The 26,203-nt window shown below is 43.6% G+C and overlaps 1 protein-coding gene across 1 annotated transcript in view; it reads left to right on the top strand.

Moving 5' to 3' along the window:
• The first annotated feature begins 3,167 nt into the window (after positions 1-3,167).
• Positions 3,168-26,203, top strand: part of LOC127628454 (troponin T, cardiac muscle isoforms-like) — a 32,213-nt gene continuing 9,177 nt past the window's right edge. The window contains exons 1-8 of the mRNA XM_052105202.1: positions 3,168-3,311; positions 11,838-11,867; positions 12,313-12,337; positions 12,453-12,516; positions 18,998-19,114; positions 19,365-19,442; positions 19,553-19,660; positions 21,814-21,923. Of these exons, the coding sequence (XP_051961162.1) occupies positions 12,460-12,516; positions 18,998-19,114; positions 19,365-19,442; positions 19,553-19,660; positions 21,814-21,923 (470 nt within the window). The 5' untranslated portion in view covers positions 3,168-3,311; positions 11,838-11,867; positions 12,313-12,337; positions 12,453-12,459. The remainder of the gene's footprint in view (positions 3,312-11,837; positions 11,868-12,312; positions 12,338-12,452; positions 12,517-18,997; positions 19,115-19,364; positions 19,443-19,552; positions 19,661-21,813; positions 21,924-26,203) is intronic.

The following is a 26,203-nucleotide window of genomic DNA, read 5'->3' as shown; positions in this document are numbered from 1 at the left end:
CTGTGGTCATGTTGTCTCATCATGTTTTCAGTAATTATATGATAGAAGTTATCCATTTGATATGAAACAGGATGTTTGTGCAAGTTCTTTTCTGTGAAGCCTCAAACTTATTTGTTTCTCATTTTATTAAAAATAACCAAAACACAACAACAACAGTAATAATAATAGTAATAACAATTCTAAAATTGTTAATAGGGTATTGTCATTAAATGGATAGTTCACCCAAAAATTTTAATTCACTCACTCTCATGCCATCCCAGATGCGTATGACTTTCTATATTCTTCAGAACACAAATGAAGAGTTTTAGAAGAATATCTCAGTTCTGTAGGTCCATACAATGCAAGTGAATGGTGGCCAAAACTTTGAAGCTCCAAAAAGCCCATAATGGCAGCATAAAAGTAATCAATACGGCTTCAGTGGTTTGATCCATGTCTTCAGCAGTGACATAATAGGTTTGGGTGAGAAACAGATGAATATGAAGTCCTTTTTTACTATCAATTCCCTTCCCTGCCAATAGGTGGTGAAATGCACAAAAATTAAAAAAAGAATGTGAAAGTGGAGATTTATAGTAAAAGAGGACATACATATTCATCTGTTTCTCACTTAAAATTATCATATCACTTCAGAAGACATGGATTTAACCACTGGAGTCATATGGATTACTTTTATTATGTCTTCATGTGCTTTTGGAGCTTTAAAGTTCTGGCACCCATTCGCTTGTATTGTGAGGGCCTAGCTGAAATATTCTTTAAAAAAAAATCATAATTTGTGTTCTGCAGAATAAAGAAAGTCATACACATCTAGGATGGCATGAGGGCGAGTAAATGATGAGAATATTTACATTTTTGGGTGAATGAATCCTTTAATATACTTAAAAGTTTAATATTAGTGTTCAATTGAAACTGAATGCAGTAGGCCTGGCTTTATAAAAATAAGAAATAACTTTCAAAACGTTTTGGCTTAATTTTTATCATTATTATTATTATATTAGTCACTTTTTTTTACAAATTTTTTCTTCAAACAATTTACAATTGTTTTTTCTAGTTATTACTACTTTCTTTCCTACATGTTTGCAAAGCATGCTGAGCTACAATATGGTATGAAGTTTATAACGTATTCTGATTGGACTGGTTTGTACAGTCATACAGTAGCTCAGGCTGTTGGCATCAGCAGAGATATGGAATGGTAAGCATGGTGCCATAATGGAGTGAGTCATACAGGTCCGAGACTAAGCAGCCCCTCATGTTATCAATAAACACCTCACAGAGAGATGTTGTTGTGGACATTTGCTATCTTTATTCTCTCTGCCATAACAATGGCTGCAGCCTTTTAGGGAGTGGTTGCAAGACTGTTTGCCACTTAACTCTGAGGGTAAAAATAAACATGAGTGAGAAGGAATGTTTGTATGACCCCCCTCAAAGACCCCCAACATGAATGATATAAGTAAGAAGATGTGGTGCACAGCTTGCCTCTCGGACATCAAGACATTTTTTCGGTTTGTCTCTCTGCTGTATATCAGGTAAGAGTTTTGTGTGCAATGTTATGTATTGTGTATGTATTATGTACAGAATATTTTTAAAATAAAATATTAACTTTAAAAACATTTAAACAAACAAAATTTATATTTTATTTTAATTGTTTGTTTTATGTATTTTTTTTTATTTTTTATAAATTTGTTTTATTTTCTAAAATAAGGCTCTTTTGATTTTCTCTCTTAAAACACTAAATAGCAACATAAACTACTACAGAACTTTCCTGAAAGCCTGTTTGTCACTATGCAATGCAAAATTTCTATGAGGTCACTGTGTGTAATTTTCAGTAATTTTGATGTTGCATTTAATATATTAGATTTATTTATTGAAGGATTATTCATATTTAATAAGCATTTAATGTATATTTAATAAGCATTTAATGTTTCATATGTATGTAGATGAGAATCCCTTTAATTTTTACAAATATTTTGAGACAAAAGACTTGATTTTGTTGTTGTTCTTAGAATTAAAATGTCAGACAACAAAGTGGAAGAAAATGAGTAAGTATACCAATTCAGTATGTTAAAATTCCACCTTCCAAATGTCTCTTACAACAGTTTATTTCAGTGTTAATACACACTATGCACAAGCATACTGTGCACAATAACTGCATTCTGCAAGTGTTGTAGTGTTCATTCATTTGGCCAAATACCTCACTCATCCAATAATAATGTACAGTATAAATTAAGATCAAGCAGCTGTTGTTTGGAAGGTACATCAGCTATGTGAACAATGGAAATAACAGCACTATTTTCTTCTGTTCTCCAGGGAGCGGGACGGTAAGTCTTGTCTTTTTGTAAAATTCCTTTTAAACGTTTTAATTAGACAATGCTGTTTTTGTTTTCGAATAAGCCATAAATATTGCCGTTGTAGCAATAGTGTGTAAGAGCTGTGATGCAACCAATCATTACATGTAAGAGTACATTATGTAAAGCCTATACTGTACTATATATTGTAGCATGTTTTCAACAAGGTTGTTTAATAATTGTGTCATTACAAATAAATAATACTGGGAATATTTTAAAAAGTACTCAAGGGGTTCACAAGACAACCATTCCTTCACAACTATTTCAATACCAGCCTTTCAGGTTTTTGTGCTGTATACATTACACCTAAATGCTATTATAGATGAACTGATTAGCTTTCAGACAGATTTCTGACATGTAAGTACTGTTATGATATATGGTAAAGCATTATGTAGATTAGTGAATCTGAAAGCTGAGCTTGTCCTGTGAGTAACATAAGCTATTTTCACTATGCTTGTCTGCTTTCAATAAATGCATATGTTTTTCCACAAATCATATCCAAAAATGACACTTCTATATTACGTAGAGCAGAAAGTAACTTACTCCAGACACACTGACACATTATCATAGATAACAGTTGTTGTCGAGCTAGACAGAGATGTGTGTTTTGGTGTATAAAACAATCAGAGTGATGTGAGGTAACTTTTAATCATAGAAGTCCTCCACAAGTACTGTATATGGCTTCTTTGCCCTTGGAAATTAATTCATATAGTCTACACATACACAAACATACATGCACACAATTTGGATTGTTCTAATTTTTTCCACCTAAATGTTGTTCCAGACCAGACAGAATGACTAAGCTCCAAGGAATCTTTACGTAATCTAATTTCTAAGGAAACACAACAAACAAGTCATAGCTGACAGTAAACTCTGGCTGTAACTTCATCCATCCTGTTTCTTCTCCATATTCAGATGCTCCAGATGAGGAAGAGGAGGCAGGGGCAGAGGAGGAGGCCACTCAGGATCAAGGTAAGTACTGTTACAAGTTCCTGTATCAGACCCTCTCAATTTGACCACAAAGTCCTCTAGAGTCCATCCACTGACTCACCTACAACTCTATGGGGAAATTTTAAATATACAGTTATGTTATACAATTACACAGAGTCACAGACTGGTGCAACATCATAAGAAACTATAGTTAAAAGCTGTTTCTGTCCGGAGAGCCATTCACACCATAAGGGGCCTCCAAACCCTGAGGTAATACAGCCTAAAACTGCCAAAGAAAGCTGAACCCCAGGGCTCTCAATCAAGTCAAGTCATTTTTATTTGTAAAGTGCTTTTTACCATACACATCGTTTCAAAGCAACTTTACAGAAAATGATGCTGTGAAAGAAAATGATGCTGTAATGTCTATAATGTCATAGGTTCCTCATTGAACAGTTTAAATTAAAAACATGATTGAAAAATGGGCCTTAAAAATTATTTGTCATTATGCCCCCAGTGATCAAGCCAAAGGTTACTGGGGCAAGAAAACAAACTCCATAAGATGTTAGTTACCAAACTCCATAAGATGTCAAACTTATGTTTGAGCTGGCAGCAGTTCATCCTCTATTAAATATATCATAGCAGATTGAAGTGATGTAGACAGTGATCATCAAACCGGCCCTGGCCATCTAGATGGCTCATTCTGCAGTTGTAGTCATTGCTCAGTGATACATAGCAGTGGGAGTGAGACATCGGACTGGACCAGAGCTGGTTCTGGCAGGCTCTGATAACTTCAGTATATGTATCCCGAGGAAGAGACAGTGAAACAAATAAATTAATATTAGCGTAGATGCTATTCACTTTAATGCAGTATAAAAGTATATGAGAAGTATTTCCGTTTCCGGCAGACTAATTTGTCCCATGATTGATGGACAAATTAGACATATGCCTGACTGAAGATATGTGTCTTTAGTCTAAACTTAAAATCAGAGAGTGTCAAAGAGAGACCCAAACCTTGCTAGGAAGGCTATTCCATAGTTTAGGATTAAACTTAATTATTAAACCTGCAGGACACCCTCCCAGGATGGATTAGAATAATTTATTCTTGAGGTCATGAATACATGAATTAGCTTTTTGGCATCAGAAGCAGAGAGCATGTGTTGTAACTTTGCAATATTTCTGCAGTGGAATGCTGTTAAACAAACATTGGAAATGGGATTTTCAAAGTATAGATTGCAATCAAACATAACACCCAAGTCCTTAACCGTGAAGACAATGTAATAGCGCATATATCGGGAGACAAATTATATTCTAACATCTTGTTTTTAGAGGGTTTTGGTCCAATAATTAGAGCAGAAGGAAAGTTTTAACCATCCAGTCTTTGATATCATTAATACACTCTGATAACTTGGAGAATTGGTAAATTTCACCAGGTCTCAAAGAAATACAAAGCTGAGTATCATCAGTAAACAGTGAAAATAATTCCTTGGTTCCTTGTCTTTCAGGGAAAGCATATACTAGCATAAAAGCAGAGGACCTAATACAGAGCCCTGCAGCACTACATAATTTAATTATATTTGATGTGAATATTCCTTGTTTACACAAATAAAGTGGAAGCATTCAGATAAAAGGAACAAAACCATGTCAATGCCTGTCCACAAAAGCCAGCATAATTTTCAAGGCTATACAAGGGAATATCATGATCTATGGTGTTGAAGGCCTAAGATCTAAAAGCACAAGAAGAGAATTTCCACCATGTCAGATGATTAGAACAATTGATTTGTAACTCTGATAATTGAAGTCTCTCTGATAATTGAAGGAGTTGTTACTATTGAGAAGAGGTTGTGCGATTACAGGAAACATGTCTTTCAGAAGCTTTGTGGGTATAGGATCTGGAACACATGTTGTTGCTTTTGATGCTTTAATACGTTTTGTTTGCTCTTCCTGACCTATAACTGTGAAGGACCTATCACCGTTTGATTACTGTAACATGGTGCGGGGCTTTTCTCTTTACTTTATTTAATCAAAGGGGGTGACACTATCTAGAGTGTTAGTGAAGACTGTATCCATATTTTTTGTCAACATCAAGTTTTCTGAACTTTTTGAAGTTTTTTGGCACAATTAGTATTTTAGACAGTTCTGGAAGATTAATAGTGAAATTATCGTTAGTGGTAAAAAAAATAGTACTACCCAATCGAGAACATGATGTGATGATTTGGTCTTGTCACATTTTGCCTGACCCCAATATATTTGAGAATATCAATAAATGCATAATTTTCATTATCTGTGTGAATGTTGAAGTTACCAATAATTAAAGCTCTATTCACAGTAAATTCTAGGTCTGTCAGAAAACCAGACAATTCTCTAAGTGAGTCTGTGTAGGGTCTAGGGGGTATGTATACAGTAGCAAGAACAAAAGACAATAGAATTGTTTTTGTTATTTTGAGAAATTTCACAATAAACTCAATGCCTTCAAAATAATTAAACTTATATCGTTATCATTTAAACTATAATGTTCAAACGTGTTTAAGCCACGTTTCTGTCAAACAGAGCACATCCAATCTATCAAGTCAAGTCAATTTTATTTGTATAGCGCCTTTCACAACACACATCGTTTCAAAGCAGCTTTACAGAAGATCAGCATTAACAGATGATAAAACTGTAATGTCTATAAAGTCGATGAATCATCATTGTGTAATTAGATAAAATACGATTCTTAATCGTGTTTAAAAATAATTAAATAATAATTGTATTAATAACCCCAGTGAGCAAGCTGTAGGCGACTGTGGCAAGGAACACAAAACTCCTTAAGATGTAGATTAATGGAGAAAAATAACCTTGGGAGAAACCAGACTCACTGTGGGAGCCAGTTTCTCTATGGCTAACATCATGAATATAATGTATATAGTACTTATGTATAGTTAAAGTCATGGATTAAAATTATTAAATTAAGTAAGTGTTAAGGGTCAGTGTTTAAACATCGATTGTGTTTGAACTGTAAGATTAATGACCAAAGTCTTTGAAGTCCATCCTTGATTAATTGCAGAAGTTCACATAGATGCAATTGTCCTTGTTAATTGGCTGATGAAGGTTTTTGTTGGCAATAGTTAGTCTATGCATTCCATTTCAAGATTCCATTTTCAACATCAATAGACCGAGGTGATGCAGGTTGGAGTTGGCATCAGTTCATCCTCTGAAGTCCATCATAATAGACTGAAGTGATGTTTGGCTGGCACTGGCTGCATTTAGCCATCATCATTCAGCGACATGTAGCAGTGGAGTCCAACACGAAGCAGGAATGTTGCTGGATCCAGCCGGTTCTGGTGACCTCTGGATAGGAGTCCCGAGGTTGAGACATGAAAACAGATAAAATAATATTACCATAGATGCCATTACATTTATTGCAGTGTTAGAGATTATGCTCAATGTTTCTGGTTTCTGTAATGACAGTTCTTACAGAGTGAACTGTTTACTAGGGCCCCTAGGCCCTTCATCACACACAGTATGAGCTGATCACTAAGGTCCCTGGACTGCTCAGTGCATAAAGTGCAAGCTGAAAAATAGGCCCCTGATATCCTTAGTCCACACTCTGCGAGCAAGCTGATCACTAGGGCCCCTGAGGTCTTAAGCGCACACAGTGAGAGCTGATTACTATGGCCCCTGGACCACTCTGCACATACAGAGTGAGTTGATAACTAAGGCATCTAAGCTCATCAGTGCAGAGAGTGTGAGATGAACCACTAGGGCCCCTTGGCCCACAAAGTGTGAGCTGATTGCACACAGTATGAACTTATCCCTAGTATCTCAGCAAACACAATGTGAGCTGATCATGAAGACCTCTGGCTCACCCAGTGCATGCAGTGTAAGCTGATCACAAAAGCACATGGGACTCTTTGTGCATACAGTGTGAGCTGAACACTACCTGAAAGACAATTGTTTACAAAAACTTTTTTGCCATCTTGGATGAAAATAGTGAGTAAAACCCCTTGATGCATACAAGGGCACTATAAGGTACCTCTAGGCCCATGGGTTCACTGGTCCACAGAGGCCCCCTTCCAGTTGTTGAGCTTGGGTGGACTGCTGTGTCTGCAGAGGCCCCCTTCCAGTTGTTGATCAGTTGTTGATACTGTGCATTGAACAAAAACTACACAGACAACATTAACGGTTGCACACTGTCAGCATGTCAACAACATGTCTCCCACTGAAAACGTTTCAACAAGCTCCTCCTGCAAATATAGGGGATAGGGACAAATTGTTCCCATGGCAGCGAGCTGTGCCCCATAGGAGTTGTAGACCCTGGGCTTAAGCCCATATAAACCGTGCATTAAGGTGTGTTACGATGTGTGCAGCAGGGATGTGAGGACCCAACCACAGAGTTTAAAACAAAAATACTTAGCATAAAACTCCCAAGAGGGGGAAACAACAAAACAACTAAAACTACCCCATAGGGGAAAAACAGGAATCTATACTGAGGCAGATGGACATAGGGAACCAGGACCGACCAGACAGGAACATGAAAATAGGGCTAATACAGGACTGACTGGAACTAGAGACACACATCACAGGAAACACACAGAGCGCACATTGCCATGACAATGAGGTGATACATTCATGCCAATCAGCAAACATGACAAGAACAGACACTTTTGTGAGAGTTCGGCCACACAAACACCCCCGACACTTTACAGAATTGACTGTGACAGAAACACCCCCCTCCCCAAAGACCACCTGGCATCCCAACACAGGAACTCAAGACAAAACCTCAAGACAAAACACAACACAGACACAAAAAATAGACAAGGAGAAAACAGACCAATCTAGACAGAAATAGACAGAACCAATCAAGGGAGGGAGGATGGGGGAAACAAAGGAGGGGGCAGAAAAACAAAGGGGCAAGGTCCAGTGGCCTGGGGGAATGCCTCAGGGCGGAGGCGAGGTCTGGAGGCCAGGGGGGTGGCTACAGGGCAGGGACCGGTTCAGGAGGCCATGGAGGCAGCCATAGGGCAGGGTTCAGGTTCAGGAGGCCTAAGAGATGGCCACAGGGCAGGGACAAGGTCAGGGGACCTAAGCAGTGGCCTCAGGGCACAGGGGAGTTCTGGAGGCCTGAGCAGTGGCCTCAGGGCAGAGGGGACGGAGTCCTGTGTGGCGCCCGCTGGACAGGGTTCAGGAGGGAGCGGCTCAGCGGGCAGAGCCGTGGAAGTCTCAGACGGTAATGCCATGGAAGGCTCAGGGGTGAAGTCATGGGAGGCTCAAGGAGCAAAGTCATGGAAGGCAAAGAGGGCAAAGCAATGGAAGGCTCAGGGGGCAAAGCCGTGGAAGGCTCAGGGGGAAAAGCCATGTAAGGCTCAGGGGAAAAGCCATGTAAGGCTCAGGGGGCAAAGCTGTGGAAAGCTCAGAGGGCAAAGTCGTGGAAGGCTCCGGCACTGGCTGTGACAGGGAAACAGTCTCCTTGGTTTTGTGCACAAACAGTGACAGGTGAACAACCTCCATGGTCATGAGCACTGGCAGTGACAAGGGAGCTGTCTCAGTGGCTGTGAGCTCAGACAATGATGGAGAAATGGCCTCTGTGGTAGTGGGCACTGGCTGTGTTGGGGTAACAGCCTTTGTGGCTGTTAGCTCAGGCAGTGACTGTGGAAACACATCCATGGTCATGATACTGGCATTGACTAGGCATCAGCCTTTGTGGCTGTGAACTCAGGCAGTGACTTTGGAACAGCCTTTGTGACCGGGAGCGCTGGCAGCAACAGTGGAGCGGCCTCAATGGCTGGGAGCATTACCAGCGACTGGGGAGTGGTCTCCGTGGCCGGGAGCACTGGCAGCAACTCGGGATTGGCCTCCATGGCCGAGAGCGCTGACAGAGACTGAGGAGCATCCTCTGTATCTGGGAACGCTGGCAGCGACTGGAGAGCTGCCTCTGTTGCTGAGTATGCTGACACTGGGATGGCTGAGGCTTCAGAAATGGCTCTGGGATGGAGAAGGCTTCAAGTGCTGGCTCTGGGATGGAAAAAGCTTCAAGCGCTGGCTCTGAGACGGACAAGGCTTCAAGCGCTGGCGTGGGTGCTGGCGCTCCTTTTCTGGGTGATGGGGGCACTGCTGCAATAGCAGCCTCTGTGGCTGTGGGTGCTGACAGTGGCAGGGGAATGCCTCCATGGCCGTGGGATTGGCCGTAAGGCTGTGCTTCCCTTTCCTATGGCGACCTAAGGACCAGGACATGTCTGGGGGGAACAAGGCATGGGCTGAGAGGGGTTGAGGGATCCAGCGTTCTATCTCTGATATCTATCTATATAAGGACATTCACTCCGCCAGCTGGCTGACATGGTCCATCAGATTCCAAAAGGGACAAAAAAAGATCCTTGGTTGTGAGTACTCTAACACCTGTCTCTAATTATAGTGATAGTGGAGGGAGACCTGAAAAGGCATGCTGGAGCGTCAGTGTGAAGGAGAGAGAGTGGCAGAAATGGCACACCGGAGCATCAGTGTGGAGGAGCGAGAGTGGCAGAGAAGAACGTTTTCTCTCTGTTTACCACAGAAAAGCTTACGTTTACCCTGTGTGTTCAAGTTGGCCACTGAGAGCCCTTTTTATGCTAAAGTTTTCTTGTGATGCTAAAGAGTGAATAATTACTCACCCCAACTGTTCATTGTCTCCTGACTCTTCCATCGCCCACAAACTCAAACTTATCACAATTCTGATCTCTGCTGGGTCCTCGAGAGGCCAGTTCGTTCTGTTACGGTGTGTGCAGCAGGAATGCGAGGACCCAACCTCAAAGTTTAAAACAAAAATACTTTGTTAACTAAACAATCTTAAAACTCCCACAAGGAAATCAGGACCAACCAGACCGAACAGGAACACGAAAACAGGGATGAAAAAGGACTAACTGAAACTAGAGCAATAAACACACATCACAGGAAACAAGACCGACTGGGAAACAAGATCACAATATGAACTGGCACTGGACAGCAAACACGAGGAGACTAAAATAGGGAGAGAAATCAACCGATTAACAAGACAGGGCAGGTGTGACTAATAAACTAATAATGGCAAACAAGGAGACAGGGTATAATGTAAGACCTCTCACAAGCAGGCAAAACATCTGATTAGCATGTGCGCACATCACCACGGCAATGATGCGATACACTCATGCCAATCGACACACAAGACGAGAACAGAAAATTATGTGAGAGTTTGGCCACACACACACCTGACACCTTTCCAAAATTACTGAACCTCAGCACAAACATGAAGACAGCTCGGGACCCTGGCATGTGGCACAAAGCGAGTGCAACGCACACCCGCGGACGTGAGTGACAGACACAATGCCAGACAAGGATTATTGACATGAGTGCATGCAGCCAAAGTGACACAAGCACAATGCACCTACATCAATAACAAACAGAAGAGCGCACGGCAGAGAATATAACAGAAGACATGCACTCACAGAGACAGACATGGGTGGATAATGCCACGGCCCTGTCAGACCAGTTTGTACACAATGTTACTCTGGCAGATGTTTAAAGTAAGAAAAACAAATTTTGCATCTGGGAAAGTTAGTCACTTCCATTTTAAACAACCTTGTGTGTAATACTGAATTAATCCATCAATTGAAATGCTACTAATTATAGTGCAGGGTAGTGACAGATTACATGTAATCTTGATTACATAATCAGATTTCAAAAATTCAGTACTTGTAATTGTATTAATTTACATTTTAAAATACTTGTCATCAGATTACAGCTACTTTTATGGATTACATATTAATCAGGCTACAGCAGTAAATTGATTGAAATTTATTGATTCCCCTAATTATTATTTTTTTGAATTTTTTTTTTTTTTCATTCTAACTCAGCTCACATATATACGTTAGACTCATGAAGAATAATATAAGTAACTAAACAGTGCTGATATATAGCTGCAAAATACTATGTCTATATACAGTGACCTTAACTAAGTATTGATTCTGGAACTCTGGATTTCTAAAATTCAAACCTGGAATACAATATTTTCCAAAATAAAATCCTCTTTCAAATAAGAATAACTGACACCATGTTTTTCTGCCATCTTTGTCAAAAATATTAAGTAAAACACACACACACAAAAATAAATCATATGAAATCTCACATTTTTATTAATTATGTAAGTTTTCTTAAATGCATTTAAGCAACATAATGTCAAAATTGTATAGATTATCCTACTCATATGCATAACACAAATAAATAAGCAAGAATTAGGTCAGAGATAATCTAAAAGTAGATCAGATTAGATTACTTAAAAAAAGTGATCCAACAGAATGTTACTGATTGCAATTTTAGTCAAGTAATTTGAAATTTTTACCGGATTGCAGTTCTGAAGTAATCTACCTAGAACTGCACATAATATAGCCTACATATTCACTCACAACACACACACACACACACACACACACACAGAGAGAGAGAGAGAGAGAGAGAGAGAGAGAGAGTGCTTCTCCATCATTATTCTGTTATAAGTTCTATTTCAGTCTCGCTGTCCTTTGCACAATCAATGCTTTTGATTACCCTCTACAACACTCCTCTAACTTACTTTATTTCTTTTAGTGGGAAAAGAAGAGACAGAAGATGGAGAAGGTATTTATTTTTCCATTGTACTAAACATAGGAAATTTCTTGATTTATAGCTCTTGAGCAGCCATTTGCAGCACATAGAAACCTGTACATCAGCAAACACCCGTTCTGAATATTTTTTTCTTCAAAGTATTACGTTATTCTAAAAAAAATAAAGTTATTAACAGACTTAAAATGGCAGCCACATGATACTTTAATTATTTTGGTTATTATCTGGCTTTGTTATTATTTGGGTATTATATCATATATATTATATCTGTAAGTGTCTGCCATAATTTATCCTAATAATTGGCCTGAGAACACAAACAAATATCATGCAAATGAGGCTCCAGGTATTCATAATGAATTGAGTGCTCTTACACAAGTTACAATTGTACCATTTAAAAATCCTCATGTGATGGCATGGATATGAAATTGACTTCTTCTTGTTTGTTAATTTTATTCTTCAGAGGAGGCAAAACCTAAATTCCAAAAGTAAGTTTAGATCCATGGTCCCTTAAATTTGATTTGTTTTGAGAAATCATTACCCATCTAGTATTTTATTTTTGTTTCATATAAAATTATAAAACTGCCAAATTGTATTTTTCAGACCTTTTATGATGCCAAACCTAGTGCCCCCAAAGATTCCAGATGGAGAAAGAGTTGATTTTGATGTGAGTATGAAGCAAAGTAACAGGATTTTTAATGACACCCCCAGACATTGTAAAATGTTGAATAACCTCGCTTAAGTTGTCACATTTGACATATCACTTTTAAGAATAATGCCTTCAGTTTTGCTAAACTCAACATATTTTTCCAAATTCTTGAGGCTAAACACATTCCCCATATAAGTTTTATGAATATAAATTGGATAATTTGTTTAATAATTCATATAATTCCAACATAAAATCCGAAAGGTAATCAGTTTAAATGTAAAAGTATTTTGCAAATCAAGTTGTAGGAGCAATGAACATTATAAATTCGGTTTACTTTTTTCTTCCACAAGTATTACATTTGAATGTTGCACAGGGAGTTGAAATATTATAATGCTATGTTTTAGAAGATTTTTTATTTTTTTTATCGGCTCAGCGATGTGGCTGGGAGGACACATGTCTCGTTCCCTCCATCAGGGAACGGAGGTTACATCCGACGTTGTGTCGAAGAAGCGACACTAAGGGTCCAATTTAAATCACGCCATGCGCTGAGCCATGTACGTGTACTGCATACACAGGAGCGGGCAGGTATTTAACGTGCCAAAGCGACCAGCTATATCAGGCTGCACGTACCCTTTCCCAATGCCCCATAAAGTCATCGAAAGCCTTCTGGTTCTTTACCCTTGTCAGGGGAACAAGGAGACGCTGTCAAGTCTGGGAACGGTGCGAGCCTAGACGTTCTTCTTTTCTCTCTATGTTTCTCGCAGACCCTGCAGAGACCACAACTGCCCAGAGAGGGGGAGGTAAGAGTGGTGACATACACCACATGGGCTTTTAGGTCACATGTGGGAAGTGACGCAGTGGTAGATCCCACCTCTTCGGAGGGAGGAGTTGCTACAGACACGGCGACCGGGGGGCAGTGGGAACTGCCAAAGAGAGATGCGGGTCCGCCCGTAAGGGGACAGTACGGAAAATACACACGGGGGGAAGTCAACGTAGGAACCCTGACCTGTGGAGCACCTATTCCAGTACAGGGTAGATTTGAGTACCCGCAGTGGATTGGGTCGGCAAATTCCTCCACTGGCTCAGACCTAAGAAAACAAGGGACGAAACTGACTCTACCCTGAGATTGAAAAATCTTGCAACGGTATTAAGTGTTTCCCAACCCGCTGCTCTGCATATGTCTGCCAGGGAGGTGCCTCTGGCCAGTGCCAATGAGGAGGCAACACTCTTTCTTGAGTGTGCTCGGACCCGCAAGGGGGGAGCACGGCCTGGGTGCGATAAGCCAATGAAATGGCATCCACCACCCGGTGGTAGAGCCTCTGTTTGGAGACAGTGTTCCCTTTCCGCTGTCCACCAAACAGACAAAGAGCTGCTCAGAATGTCTAAAGCTCTGCGTGCGGTCCAAGTAGGTACGCAAAGCACATTCTGGCACAGCAACGAAGGGTCCGTCACTACCTGGTCTCTAAAGGGCGTGGTAGGAACCTTGGGCACATAGCCCGGCCGTGGTCTTAGGATCACATGTGTGTCTGCTGGACCGAAATCCAGGCAAGTGTCGCTGACAAAGTTCGCTTGCAGGTTCCCGGCCCTCTTGATGGAGGTGAGCGCGATCAGCAGGGCTGTCTTTAGGGAGAGGGTCCTGAGTCCAACTGATTCTAGCGGCTTGAAGGGGGGTCTCTCAAGGCCCGAGAGGCCCACTGAGAGATCCCAGGAGGGGAACAGGCTCGGCCGGGAGGGATTTAACCTCCGGGTGCCTCTTAGGAACCTGATAATCAAGTTGTGCTTACCCAAAGACTTGCCGTCTACTGCGTCGTGGTGGGCTGCGATAGCAGCTACATACACCATCAAGGTGGAAAGGGACAGCCTCCCCTCCAACCTTTGCAGAAATGAGAGCAATGGCCTGACTGTGCACCTTTGTGGGTTTTCGGCCCGAGAAGAACACCAATTCACGAACAAGCGCCACTTTAGAGCGTAAAGTTGCCTGGTAGAAGGGGCTCTGGCTTGGTTGATTGTGTCTACGACGGCAGGTGGTAGATCAGCAAGATCTTCCGCGTCCCGTCCAGGGGCCAGACGTGGAGGTTCTGGAGGTCTGGGTGCGAATGCCAGAGCGTGCCCTGTGCCTGAGAAAGAAGGTCTTTCCTCAGGGGAATTTGCCAGGCAGGGGCTGTTGCGAGGAGTACAAGGTTCAAGAACCAAGCCTGGGTCAAGTCAAGTCAAGTCAAGTGGTTTTTATTGTCGTTTCAACCATATACATTTAGTACAGTACACAGCAAAACGAGACAACGTTCCTCCAGGACCATGGTGCTACATAAAAACAACAAAGGACCAACATAGGACCACATGAGACTACACAACGAAATAAAATACCTATATAAACTACCTATATATACCTATATAAAGTGCACGTGCACACATGTGCAAAAAGTACAGGACAGTACAACAAATTACTGACAATGAACAGGACAATAGACAGTGCAGCGCCGACCAGTACTCAGTAGTGCAAAAAGATGACAGTTTCTAAAAATATAAACATAACATACTATGAGATAATGTTCTATGCACATAGCAGTTATTGAGGTAGCAGACAGTTATAAAGTGACAGTTATTAAAGTGCAACTCAGGACACGTGTGTGTCAAACCAGTCTCTGAGTATTGAGAAGTCTGATGGCTTGGGGAAGAAGCTGTTACACAGTCTGGCCGTGAGGGCCCGAATGCTTCGGTACCTCTTGCCAGACGGGAGGAGGGTAAAGAGTTTGTGTGAGGGGTGTGTGGGGTCGTCCACAATGCTGGTTGCTTTGCGGATACAGTGTTTTTTGTATATGTCTTTGATGGAGGGAAGAGAGACCCCAATGATCTTCTCAGCTGTCCTCACTATCCTCTGCAGGGCTTTGCGGTCCGAAACGGTGCAAGTCCCAAACCAGGCAGTGATGCAGCTGCTCAGGATGCTCTCAATAGTCCCTCTATAGAATGTAGTGAGGATGTGGGTTGGGAGATGTGCTTTCCTCAGCCTTCGAAGAAAGTAGAGACGCTGCTGGTCTTTCTTGGTGATAGAGCTGGTGTTGAGGGACCAGGTGAGGTTCTCCGCCAGGTGAACACCAAGAAATTTGGTGCTCTTGACGATCTCCACAGAGGAGCCGTCGATGTTCAGCGGAGTGTGTTCACCTTGTGCTCTCCTAAAGTCAACAACCATCTCTTTTGTTTTGTCGACATTCAGGGACAGGTTGTTGGCTCTACACCAGTTCGTCAGCCGCTGCACCTCCTCTCTGTATGCTGACTCATTGTTCTTGCTGATGAGACCCACCACGGTCGTGTCATCGGTGAACTTGATGATGTGATTCGAGCTGTGCATTGCTGCACAGTCGTGAGTCAGCAGAGTGAACAGCAGTGGACTGAGCACACAGCCCTGGGGGGCCCCAGTGCTCAGTGTGGTGGTGGTGGAGATGCTGTTCCCGATCCGGACTGACTGAGGTCTCCCAGTCAGGAAGTCCAGGATCCAGTTGCAGAGGGAGGAGTCCAGGCCCAGCAGGTTCAGCTTTCCAATCAGGTGCTGGGGAATGATTGTGTTGAATGCTGAGCTGAAATCTATGAACAGCATTCGAACGTATGAGTCCTTATTGTCTAGGTGGGTGAGGGCCAGATGGAGGGTTGTGGTGATGGCATCGTCCGTTGAACGGTTTGGACGATACGCAAACTGCAGTGGGTCTAGTGAGGGGGGCAGCTGGGTCTTAATCTGCCTCATGACGAGCCTCTCGAAGCACTTCATGATGATGGGTGTAAGTGCGACAGGACGGTAGTCGTTGAGGCAGGACACTGAAGACTTCTTTGGCATGGGGATGATGGTGGTGGCCTTGAAGCACGTTGGAACAACGGCGCTGCTCAGAGAGATGTTGAAGATGTCGGTAAGAACATCTGGGCCAATAGGGAGCTACTAGAGTGACTTGTTCCTCATCCTCCCTGACCTTGCACAGAACCTGTTCAAGAAGGCTCACTGGGGGAAATGTGTACTTGCGCAGCCCCGTGGGCCAGCTGTGTGCCAGTGCGTATGCCCCGAGGGGAGCCTCTGTTTGGGCATTCCAGAGCGGGCAGTGGGTGGTCTCTTGGGAGGCAAACAGGTCTACCTGAGCCTTGCCGAACCGTTCCCAAATCAGCTGGACCGACTGGGGGTGAAGCCTCCATTCTCCACTGGGCAAGTGTTGTCGTGATAGTGCGTCCGCCACCACATTGAGGTTGCCAGGGATGTGAGTGGCGCTCAGCGACTTGAGTCGCGGCTGGCTCCAAAGAAGGAGACGACGGGCGAGTTGTGACATGTGGCGGGAGCATACGCCGCCTTGGTGATTTATGTACGCAACTGCAGTGGTGCTGTCTGATCTTATCAAGACGTGTTTGCCCTGAACTAGCGGGAGAAACCTCCGCAGGGCAAAGAATACAGTCAACTCTAGGCAGATGATGTGCCCGTGGCTGCGTGCCCATTGCACACGGCGCCCCAATCCAATTTGGAGGCATCGGTCGTGACACCTGTTGCAAGGGGACATCTGCCCGCAGAAATAAGAGGTCTGTCCATGGTTTGAATGTTTGGCAGCAGGCGGGGGTGACCATCACACGGTGCGTTCCATGGCGCCATGCTCATCTTGGGACTCGAGTCTGGAGCCAGTGATGATGCGGTTTCATATGCATCAACCCCAGAGGTGCGACCACCGCGGAGGACACCATATGCCCCAGGAGCCTCTGGAAAAGTTTTAAAGCGACCGCAGTGCCTGACCTGAAGATGCTAGGGGACAGGGACATGCCGAAGGGGAGGACCTTGTACTGATATACCTGGCCATCGAACCGTAGAAAGGGTTTTCTATATTGAGACGTGGAAGTATGTGTCCTTCAGGTCTACTGCTAAGAACCAATCTAGGTGCCAAACGCAAGTTAAGATGTGTTTTTGTGTGAGCATTTTGAACGGCAGTTTGTGCAAAGCTCGATTGAAAACTCGCAAGTCCAAGATCGGTCGTAAGCTACCGCCTTTCTTGGGTATGATGAAGTAAGGGCTGTAGAAACCCTTCTTCATCTCGGTTGGAGGGACAGGCTCTATCGCGTCTTTGAGTAAGAGGGTCGTAATTTCCGCGTGCATGGAATTGGCATGTGTACTGTGGTAAAGCGCAGGGGGGCTGGCAAACTAAATAGCGTAACCGAGTCGGATGGTCCTGGTCAGCCAGCGTGATGGGTTGGGAAGTGAAGGCCACACATCCAAGCTCCGTACTAGGGGCACTAGCGGGACGATTATTTTTGATGTACCCGGCGGGGCATCGCAGCGGGGAGGGGCAGGTTGTACGGATTCTCCTCCCGGCCCTCCATCAGGGGACGGAGTGGTCTGCTTACCAGCTCTGGAGTGAACGTCTTGGTCTCTGTCTGGCCCCTGTCTGCTTTTTCACCGCGGAGAACTGCTGGGTGAAGTCCTCGATGGTGTCACTGAAGAGGCCGAACTGGGAGACAGGGGCGTCGAGGAAGCGTGTCTTGTCCGTCTCGCGCATCTTGAACAAGTTCAGCCACAGATGACATTCCTGAACCATGAGTGTGGCCATCGCCTGCCCGAGTGACTGCGCTGTGGCCTTTGTGGCCCTGAGGGCGAGGCTGGTCCCTGAGCGCAATTCCTGCAGCACGTTGGGATCAGGACTACCCACGTGCACATCTTTTATTGCCTTGGCCTGGTGGACTTGAAGGAGGGCCATGGCATGCAGGGCAGAAGCGGCCTGTCCAGTGGCGATGTAGGCTTTGGTAGGCAGTGACGACGTCATCCCACAGGCCTAGGAGGGGAGCACAGGGCGACCCCGCCAGGTGGCAGCGTTCTTGGGGCATAGGTGGATCGCAACCGCCCTGAATCGCAGACCCAATGAACCAATCATCCAGCCACGACGGCTGTGGGGAGGAAGGAGGGTTCCAGTCCAACCCCACGCTGGCGGCAGCCCGGGCAAGCATGTTGGACATTTGGGCATCAGCCTCAGCCCGGGCGTGCTGGCCAGAAGGCGGCAGCCCAGACGAGTCATCCGCGTCAGATGCCGGACCGCTCTCCGATGCAGCGGCTGGAACAGGTGTGAGACTCGCAGCTCGCTGCTTACACGACCATCGGCTCAGAAGAAAATGTCTGAATGAAACAGATGCATGCCGGGGGCGGGACATGCAAATTCTGTCTGCCAATTTCTCATTGGCCTTTTTTCATTGATCAGAGGTATATTCGGCACCCAAGAGAGACCCCTAGTGTCGCTTCTTCGACACAACGTCGAAGTGAGCAACAGACAGGGAACTCAGTTTCATCTTGACATCTTGATACCAACCTCACATGGATTCTAAAACTTATAATGGAATTAATTGTATGAATGCATCAAAATATGTTACTGAACCCAGACTTATCATTTTTCTATGCAAGTTACTGACTTGTTGGATGCATGACACGTGTGGCAAATCGTCACAGATACAGTCTCAAAGGTCAAACTTGTTTTTTCTTCCATCGTAAGCACAGGATATCCATCGTAAACGCATGGAGAAAGATCTGAATGAGCTGCAGACACTGATAGAAGCTCACTTTGAAAGTCGTAAGAAAGAGGAGGAGGAACTTATCAACCTTACAGACAGGATTGTGAGTGAACAATGTTGTCCCAGCACACCTACAATTCTTATTATTATGCAATCACATGGCTGGCCTCTAAAAACCAAATCAGCCAAAACTGACTGGTATATGACTGTGAGGTAAATGATGTGTACCAAACTCAAAACATTCAAGTATCATGGCTGGATTTTTGTCATTTTGCAGAAAATTTTTTTTTCTTGTTGAGTGATTTCTCAGTGCAAGTCTTTTAAAAGTTTCACTCATGTAACTAATTCCACAGGAGAAACGACGCTCCGAGCATGCTGAACAACAAAGGATCCATAGTGAACGTGAGAAGGAACGACATAAGCGTGTGGAGGTGAGTGGAATACTATTGCATGTGCTGAAATTCCCTGCTACATCATACTGAGGGAAGCAAATGGGAAATAGTCGGTTTTACAAAAACTTTTCCTGTTTTGAAATTTCCAGGAGGAAAGAGCTCGAAAAGAAGAGGAGGAAGCCAAGAAAAAGGCAGAGGATGATGCCAAGAAGAAGAAAACACTCACCAGTTTGCATTTTGGCGGCTATATGCAGAAGGTGAGAGCTGTGATGCTCTCACATAAAACACTGTGGGTCAAAATCACAAAAAGTTGCCTACTTTCTGCATTTTAAGAGCTTATTCAGGTGCCTGGATTGATCACAGAGTTGGAGAGAGGCTGTGAAGTAGTGGCGTAGCAAATGTAGTGACAGGGTGGGACCTGACCTACACAAGTTATACCCAGGCCCACCCAGAATATTAGAGATTACGTCAATTCATATTTATTTGTATAGTGCTTTTTACAACACACACCGTTTCAAAACAGCTTTACAGAAAATCATGCTTTAACAGAAAATGAAACATAATATCTATATTAAGTCTTAACCCTCGTACACACGCAGCGACTTTATCGCTTGATGTTGTTAGTATCTATACTGTGAAGTTGCCAGAGGGCATCCCTACTGTTATCGCTCTGACGTTATTGGTAGACTGCATGTCTGGCCATATCTTTTGAAAATATGGTCACAGATGAGGCATTTTCCTAGTAAAACTAAGATTTTATTATCATTTGACAATCAATAATTTTTCTTGTTCTTAAAAATGCACTTTCTGCTGGGGGTTTTATATGAACTGCAGCAGTGCTTAATGCATCATAGCATTAATAAGAGGCACAAACTATCTATGCATGAATCAAACTCTCTCAGACTGCCGACAACTTCTTTTCCATGCATCATTGTTTTTTTATATACAATCGAATAGAACAGTGAAATCGCTCATAAACATAATCTCAAAGAGATGGATGACATGAACTCCACTGACACAGTCTTTACTCCTATTGGTTGTCGCTCCCAAAAGTTTGCATCAAGTTAAACTTTTCTCAGCTTTGTCATCGCCCGCCATGCCCACATCTAGTCACCGGAGGTCACTTGCTCATGTCGCCAGTTGTCATTAGCAATGAATGAGACTAGGTTGCTATGTCGCTGGAAGTCGCTGCATGTGAGTACTCTGCTTTAGATTCATCATTGAGAAAAATAACCTTGGGAGAAACCAGGCTCACTGTGGGGGCCAGTTCCCCTCTGGCTAAACAGCATGAATATAATGTCAATATTAGTTATTTATGTACAGTGCAAGTCATGGTTTAAAATTTGTAAACAAAGTAAGTGTTAAGGGTCAGTGTTTAAACAAAGATTTTGTATGAACTGTAAGATTAATGACTAATGTCTTTGAAGTCCATCCTGGATTAACTGCAGAAGTTTATTTAAATGAATTGTCCTTTGTTAGTTGGCCGATGAAGGCTTTTGATGGCAAATAATTGAAAGTCTATGTATTCCATTTCAAGAGCAGAGTCCATAATTAGACCAAGGTGATGCAGACAGAGATCAGTGAGGTGCTTCGCAGTTCAACCGGCCGGTCATTTCGGGGGTTCAGGTAGTGGCATATGAAGTATCCCATGTCTTACAGTTGGAGTTGGCATAAGTCCATCCTTTGAAGTCCAACCTAAAATACTGGAGTGATGTCTGGTTGGCACTGGCTGCATTTAGTTGTCATCACAGAGACACATAGCAGTGGTGTCTGACACCAAGCAGGAACGGAGCTGGATCTGGCCGGCTCTGGTAACCTCAGTATATTAATTTATAAATTTATTACAGATCTATAGAATATGAAAAATGTTTCTGGTTCCGGCAGACCTAATCAGAAAAAAAGACAGTAATTATTTTTATTCTGGCAGTCAGGGTTATGATGTTCTGTGCACTCTGATGACATCGAACATCCAAAGATTTATTGCATATAGCATTGAAGCCCACCCAAATGTAATTTTCTGGCTACGCGCTTGCTGTACAGTCTCAGAACCAGCATGTGGAGAATTGTGCCATTCAAATCGTGTTCAGCACAATGTTATGGCTGAATTTGTGCCATTATCTAATTTGCATTGATTCCTTTAGTTAACCAAACTACAAAACAGCACAGGCATGTTGGTTACATTAATGTTTAGTAAGTTTAGTAACACTCTATAGATATAATCTGGTATGCCAACTCAGCTCCAAGTAAAGCCCTATACATTTATAGTAATATAATTAGCAATGACAACTGAGCTTTGAAATGTGGAAAACTGCATATTACCACTTTTTACAGTGTTGTAACCTTTTCAATTATTTTGGACTGTCTTGCAAAATCTTCACTAGCTTTCAAAATCTGTGATGTTGCTCTGCAGACGGAGAAACGGGGTGGAAAGAAACAAACTGAGAGAGAGAAGAAAAAGAAGATTCTGAATGATCGCCGCAAACCTCTGGACATCGACAATGCCAATGACTCTGCTCTCAGGTTAACCATAATCTAACCAGAAAAACCTCTCTGAAATTAAAAATGTCTTTTACAGGACTGTCCTGGCCAAGATTGACAGCAAATAAGTCAAAAAAGAAATACATAAATTATATAAATTAAAACAGACATTTACAATACTAAAAACACTTACAAGTCATTGATTCATCTTCAAGTTGATGAATGATACATTTAAAATGTTCCATAGACACCAAGGAAAGAATATAACAATTCTAAGAATGAAGGGAATATTTCCCAACACTGTTCCGTTGGATTAAACAACAGAGATACGAGGGCAATAACTCCAAGATTGCCTTGTAAATAGTTGTATACCAATGCATTTCTCTTCTAGTTAACAAAGAAGCCCAAGCTACTCTATTATACAGTGTACAATGATGTGTTGAGGGTTTACAATTCAATATAAATCTTAAAGCACCATGATACACAGCATCCAAAGAAGAAAGAAGATAAGTTGGAGCAAATTGATACACAAGATCCTAATAATTAAGTATTGATAGGAATGTAGCAGAGATGAGTTTCTTACTTACATTGAATGAAAAACAGAGCTTGTTTGTGAAATAAATCCCTAGCTTTGTTTTCAGTTTTTTTCTTTAGCTGAGAAATGTGAGAACTAAAAGATAAAGAATAATACCAAGGTATTTATACTCTTTCACTAACTCAATTACATTTCCTTTCAAAGACTGAAGAGAAGTAAGATTATTTACTATTTTCTTTTTACTTGAAAATAGCACCTGTTTAGTTTTATCAGCATTCAAAACAAGTTAAATTGTTAAGTCATAACTGAATGGCATCAAAAGCTAATTGTAGATTATGCAAGGCTTTCTGCTTAGAGGAAGCACTACAATACATAACAGTGTCATTAGCATAAAAATGGAATCACACATTTTGAATGTCATGATCAAGACTATTTATATAAATAGTAAATAAAAGGGGTCCCAACACAGATCATTGGGGGACACCCTTAGCAATCTCTAATGACTCTGATTGTTTACCTTTTATCTGTAAATTCTTCCGCTTAAAAGTGTTGGTTTATCAAATCACGCTATATTTTGTTTTAGAAATTATTTAAGTCTATGCAACAGTATCTCATGATCCACTGTGTCGAAAGCCTTTGATAAATCAATAAAAAGAAATGCACAGTAACCTCCCTTATCTAAAGATTCCGCAATATCGTTTAGAACTTTCAAAACAGCAGTTGTCCTGATTGATTATTAGATAAAACTTTATTTGTATTAAGATAACATGTCAACTGTTCACTAATTAGACTTTCTAGTATTTTTGATAGAACACAAAGCTTTGAAATTGATCTATAATTATTTAAAATAGTAGGATCTCCCCCTTCAAATAAAGGAAAAACAAAAGCTGATTTCCAAATTTCTGGGATGTCATTAGTTCCCCTTCTGTCGCTCTCGCCACGTTGTGTCAGAGAAGCGACACTAGGGGTCTCTATTGAGCGCTGATATACACCTCTGATCTATGAAAAAAGGCCAATGAGAAGTTGGCAGCCGGTATTTGCATATCCCCGGACATACGGGTATTTAAGCGGGGCAAATACGGGAGTTCATTCAGAAAATTTCTTTGGAGCCGATGGTCGTGCATGCAGTCTGCTGCAAGTTACACACCAAGTTCCTGTTTAAATCCTCTGACGCTCTGCATGCTGTTGGACTTTATGGCGCACAACAGCGGCTTTCTCCTTCATGCACGGCTGTGCATTCTTGCCCCTGGGCGCTTCGACAGTGCAGACAACTCGAAAGAGTTATTCTAAAAGAGCAAAACACAGCGGCGTTGAACGTCCTTTTCAGGACGCATCTTTTTAAAGATGATTTTTCCGCCCCTGTGTAGTTTCTGGATGCGTTGTTTTTCCCAACCTCTGATGGTCATAAAAACTGCCTTGCATTCCTGGGTTGCGATCACATGCAGGTAGCGTTTTTATGAATGGTCTATGTTTTCAGTACGAGAACATAGCCATGACAGCATTGCGGTCGTAGGCTTTTTCTTGTAGTGAGAGAAAGCCACTTCAGCCACCCCCCGCGCCTCGCCTCCTACGGGATTGAGGCAGGCGCCGCGGGCGATGAAAACGATCCGGGGACAACGACGCCGGGTGAACCCCCTCGAAACTCCCCGCCTCCCCGGCACGCTTGCTTGTTTCCGTCCGAGCTCGGGATAACCGATCCAGAGACCAAGACGGTAGCTCCGGAGCTGGTAAGACCGCTCCATTCCCCGGTGGAGGGCCGGGAGGAGAATACTTTGTTAAATTCATTACATTCTCAATAATAGAGCTATTTCCTTTTGACTCTGGGTCACCTGGCCCACAAATGCCACTTTGCTTCCAGGTCTCAACAGTCCCGGCATGCTGGATGCGGCCACATTCTGCCTTCAGCCCCATGACTGTTCCCTGGCCGGCCGGTTCAGACGAGTCCAGAGGACGTCAACATCAGACCTCCTCCTCAGTCACGAACCTGCCCCCTGCCGTAAGTGATTCGAGTCTGTTCTCAGCACCAGAGCCTCGGGATGCTTCACTGCCTCCCAACGCTGTACTTCCTGTTCCGCCCCGCTGCGAAGCCCCGCCGGGTACGTCCAAAATACTCGTCCCCTGGTGCCCCTAGCACAGAGTTTAGAGGCGTGGCTTTCACTGCCCAACCCATCACGCTGGTTGCACCGGACCATTTGACTCAGTCACGCAATTCAGTTTGCCAGGCTCCGACCCCCTTCGCGGGCAGCAATTTTTCCACAGTATACGGCGAATATGCCAAAGTCCCTGCGTGAGGAAATCGCCTCTCTTTTACTAAAAAAAGAAAAGACGCGACAGAGCCTGTCCCTCCAACCGAAACGAAGAAGTGTTTCTACAGCCCTTACTTTGTTGTACCCAAGAAAGGTGGCGGCTTACCGATCTTGGACCTGCGAGTTTTCAACCGGGCTCTGTCTGAACTCCCGTTCAAAATGCTCACCCAGAAACAAATTCTGTCTGGTGTCCGGCATCTACATTGGTTCGCAGCGGTAGACCTGAAGGACACATACTTCCACGTCTCGATCCTGTCACGACACCAACCCTTTCTTCGGTTCGCATTCAACGGTCAGGTGTATCAGTACGAAAGTCCTCCCCGTTGGCCTGTCTCTGTCCCCTCGCGTCTTCACGAAAGTCGCAGAGGCAGCCCTTGCCCCGCTCCGAGAAGCCGGCATACGCATACTCAATTACCTCGATGATTGGCTCATCCTGGCCCCTTCGCGAGAGTTACTATGCGTGCACAGAGACCAGATGCTTAGGCACCTCAGCCGTTTGGGGCTTCAGGTCAACTGGGAAAAGAGTAAGTTCGCAACGGTTTCAGAGCATCTCTTTTCTCAGCATGGAGTTAGACTCACTCTCAATGTCAGCATGTCTCTCCAACGAGCGTGCACAGTCGATGCTGAAATGCCTTGCTTCCTTCAAGCCAGGCACTGTGGTCCCTTTTACGTTTCAACAAAGGCTCCTGGGGCATATGGCATCCTCCGCGGCGGCCGCACTGCTGGGGTAGATGCATATGAGACCACCTCAGCACTGGCCTCAGACTCGAGTCCTGAGACAAGCATGGCACCGCGGCACACACTGTGTGAGAATCACCACCGCCTGCCGCCAAACCTTCCAACCCTGGACAGACCTCTGCATTCTACGGGAAGGAGTACCCTTGAAGCAGGTGTCCCGACGCGTCCTGGTCACAACCGACGCCTCCAAACCAGGTTAGGGCGCCGTGTGTAATGGGCACGCAGCCGCAGGCCGTCGGAACCGGGCCCCGCTGCGTTGGCATATCAAATGCCTAGAGCTGCTGACTTTTCTTTTGCCCTGAGGAAGTTTCTCCCGTTAATTCGAGACAAACATGCCCTACTCAGGTCAGACAGCACCACAGTGGGAGCCTACATAAATCGCCAAGGCGGAGTACGCTCCCACCACATGTCACAGCTCGCCCGTTGTCTCCTCCTTTGGGGCCAGCAGCGACTCAAGTCACTGCGCGCCACTCACGTCCCCGGCAACCTCAATGTGATGCCGGACGCGCTGTCAAGACAAAGCTTGCCCGGAGGAGAGTGGAGGCTCCACCCCCAGTCGGTCCAGCTGATCTGGGACCGGTTCGGCAAGGCCCAGGTAGACCTGTTTGCCTCCCAAGAAACCTCCCACTGCCCGCTCTGGTATGCCCAGACAGAGGCTCCCCTCGGGACAGATGCTTTGGCACACAGCTGGCCCGCGGGGCTGCGCAAGTACGCATTTCCCCCAGTGAGCCTTCTTAAACAGG

Source organism: Xyrauchen texanus, chromosome 35 (assembly GCF_025860055.1).
Source record: "Xyrauchen texanus isolate HMW12.3.18 chromosome 35, RBS_HiC_50CHRs, whole genome shotgun sequence".
NCBI lineage: Eukaryota > Metazoa > Chordata > Actinopteri > Cypriniformes > Catostomidae > Xyrauchen > Xyrauchen texanus.
This window is presented reverse-complemented; position numbering and strand designations above follow the sequence as displayed.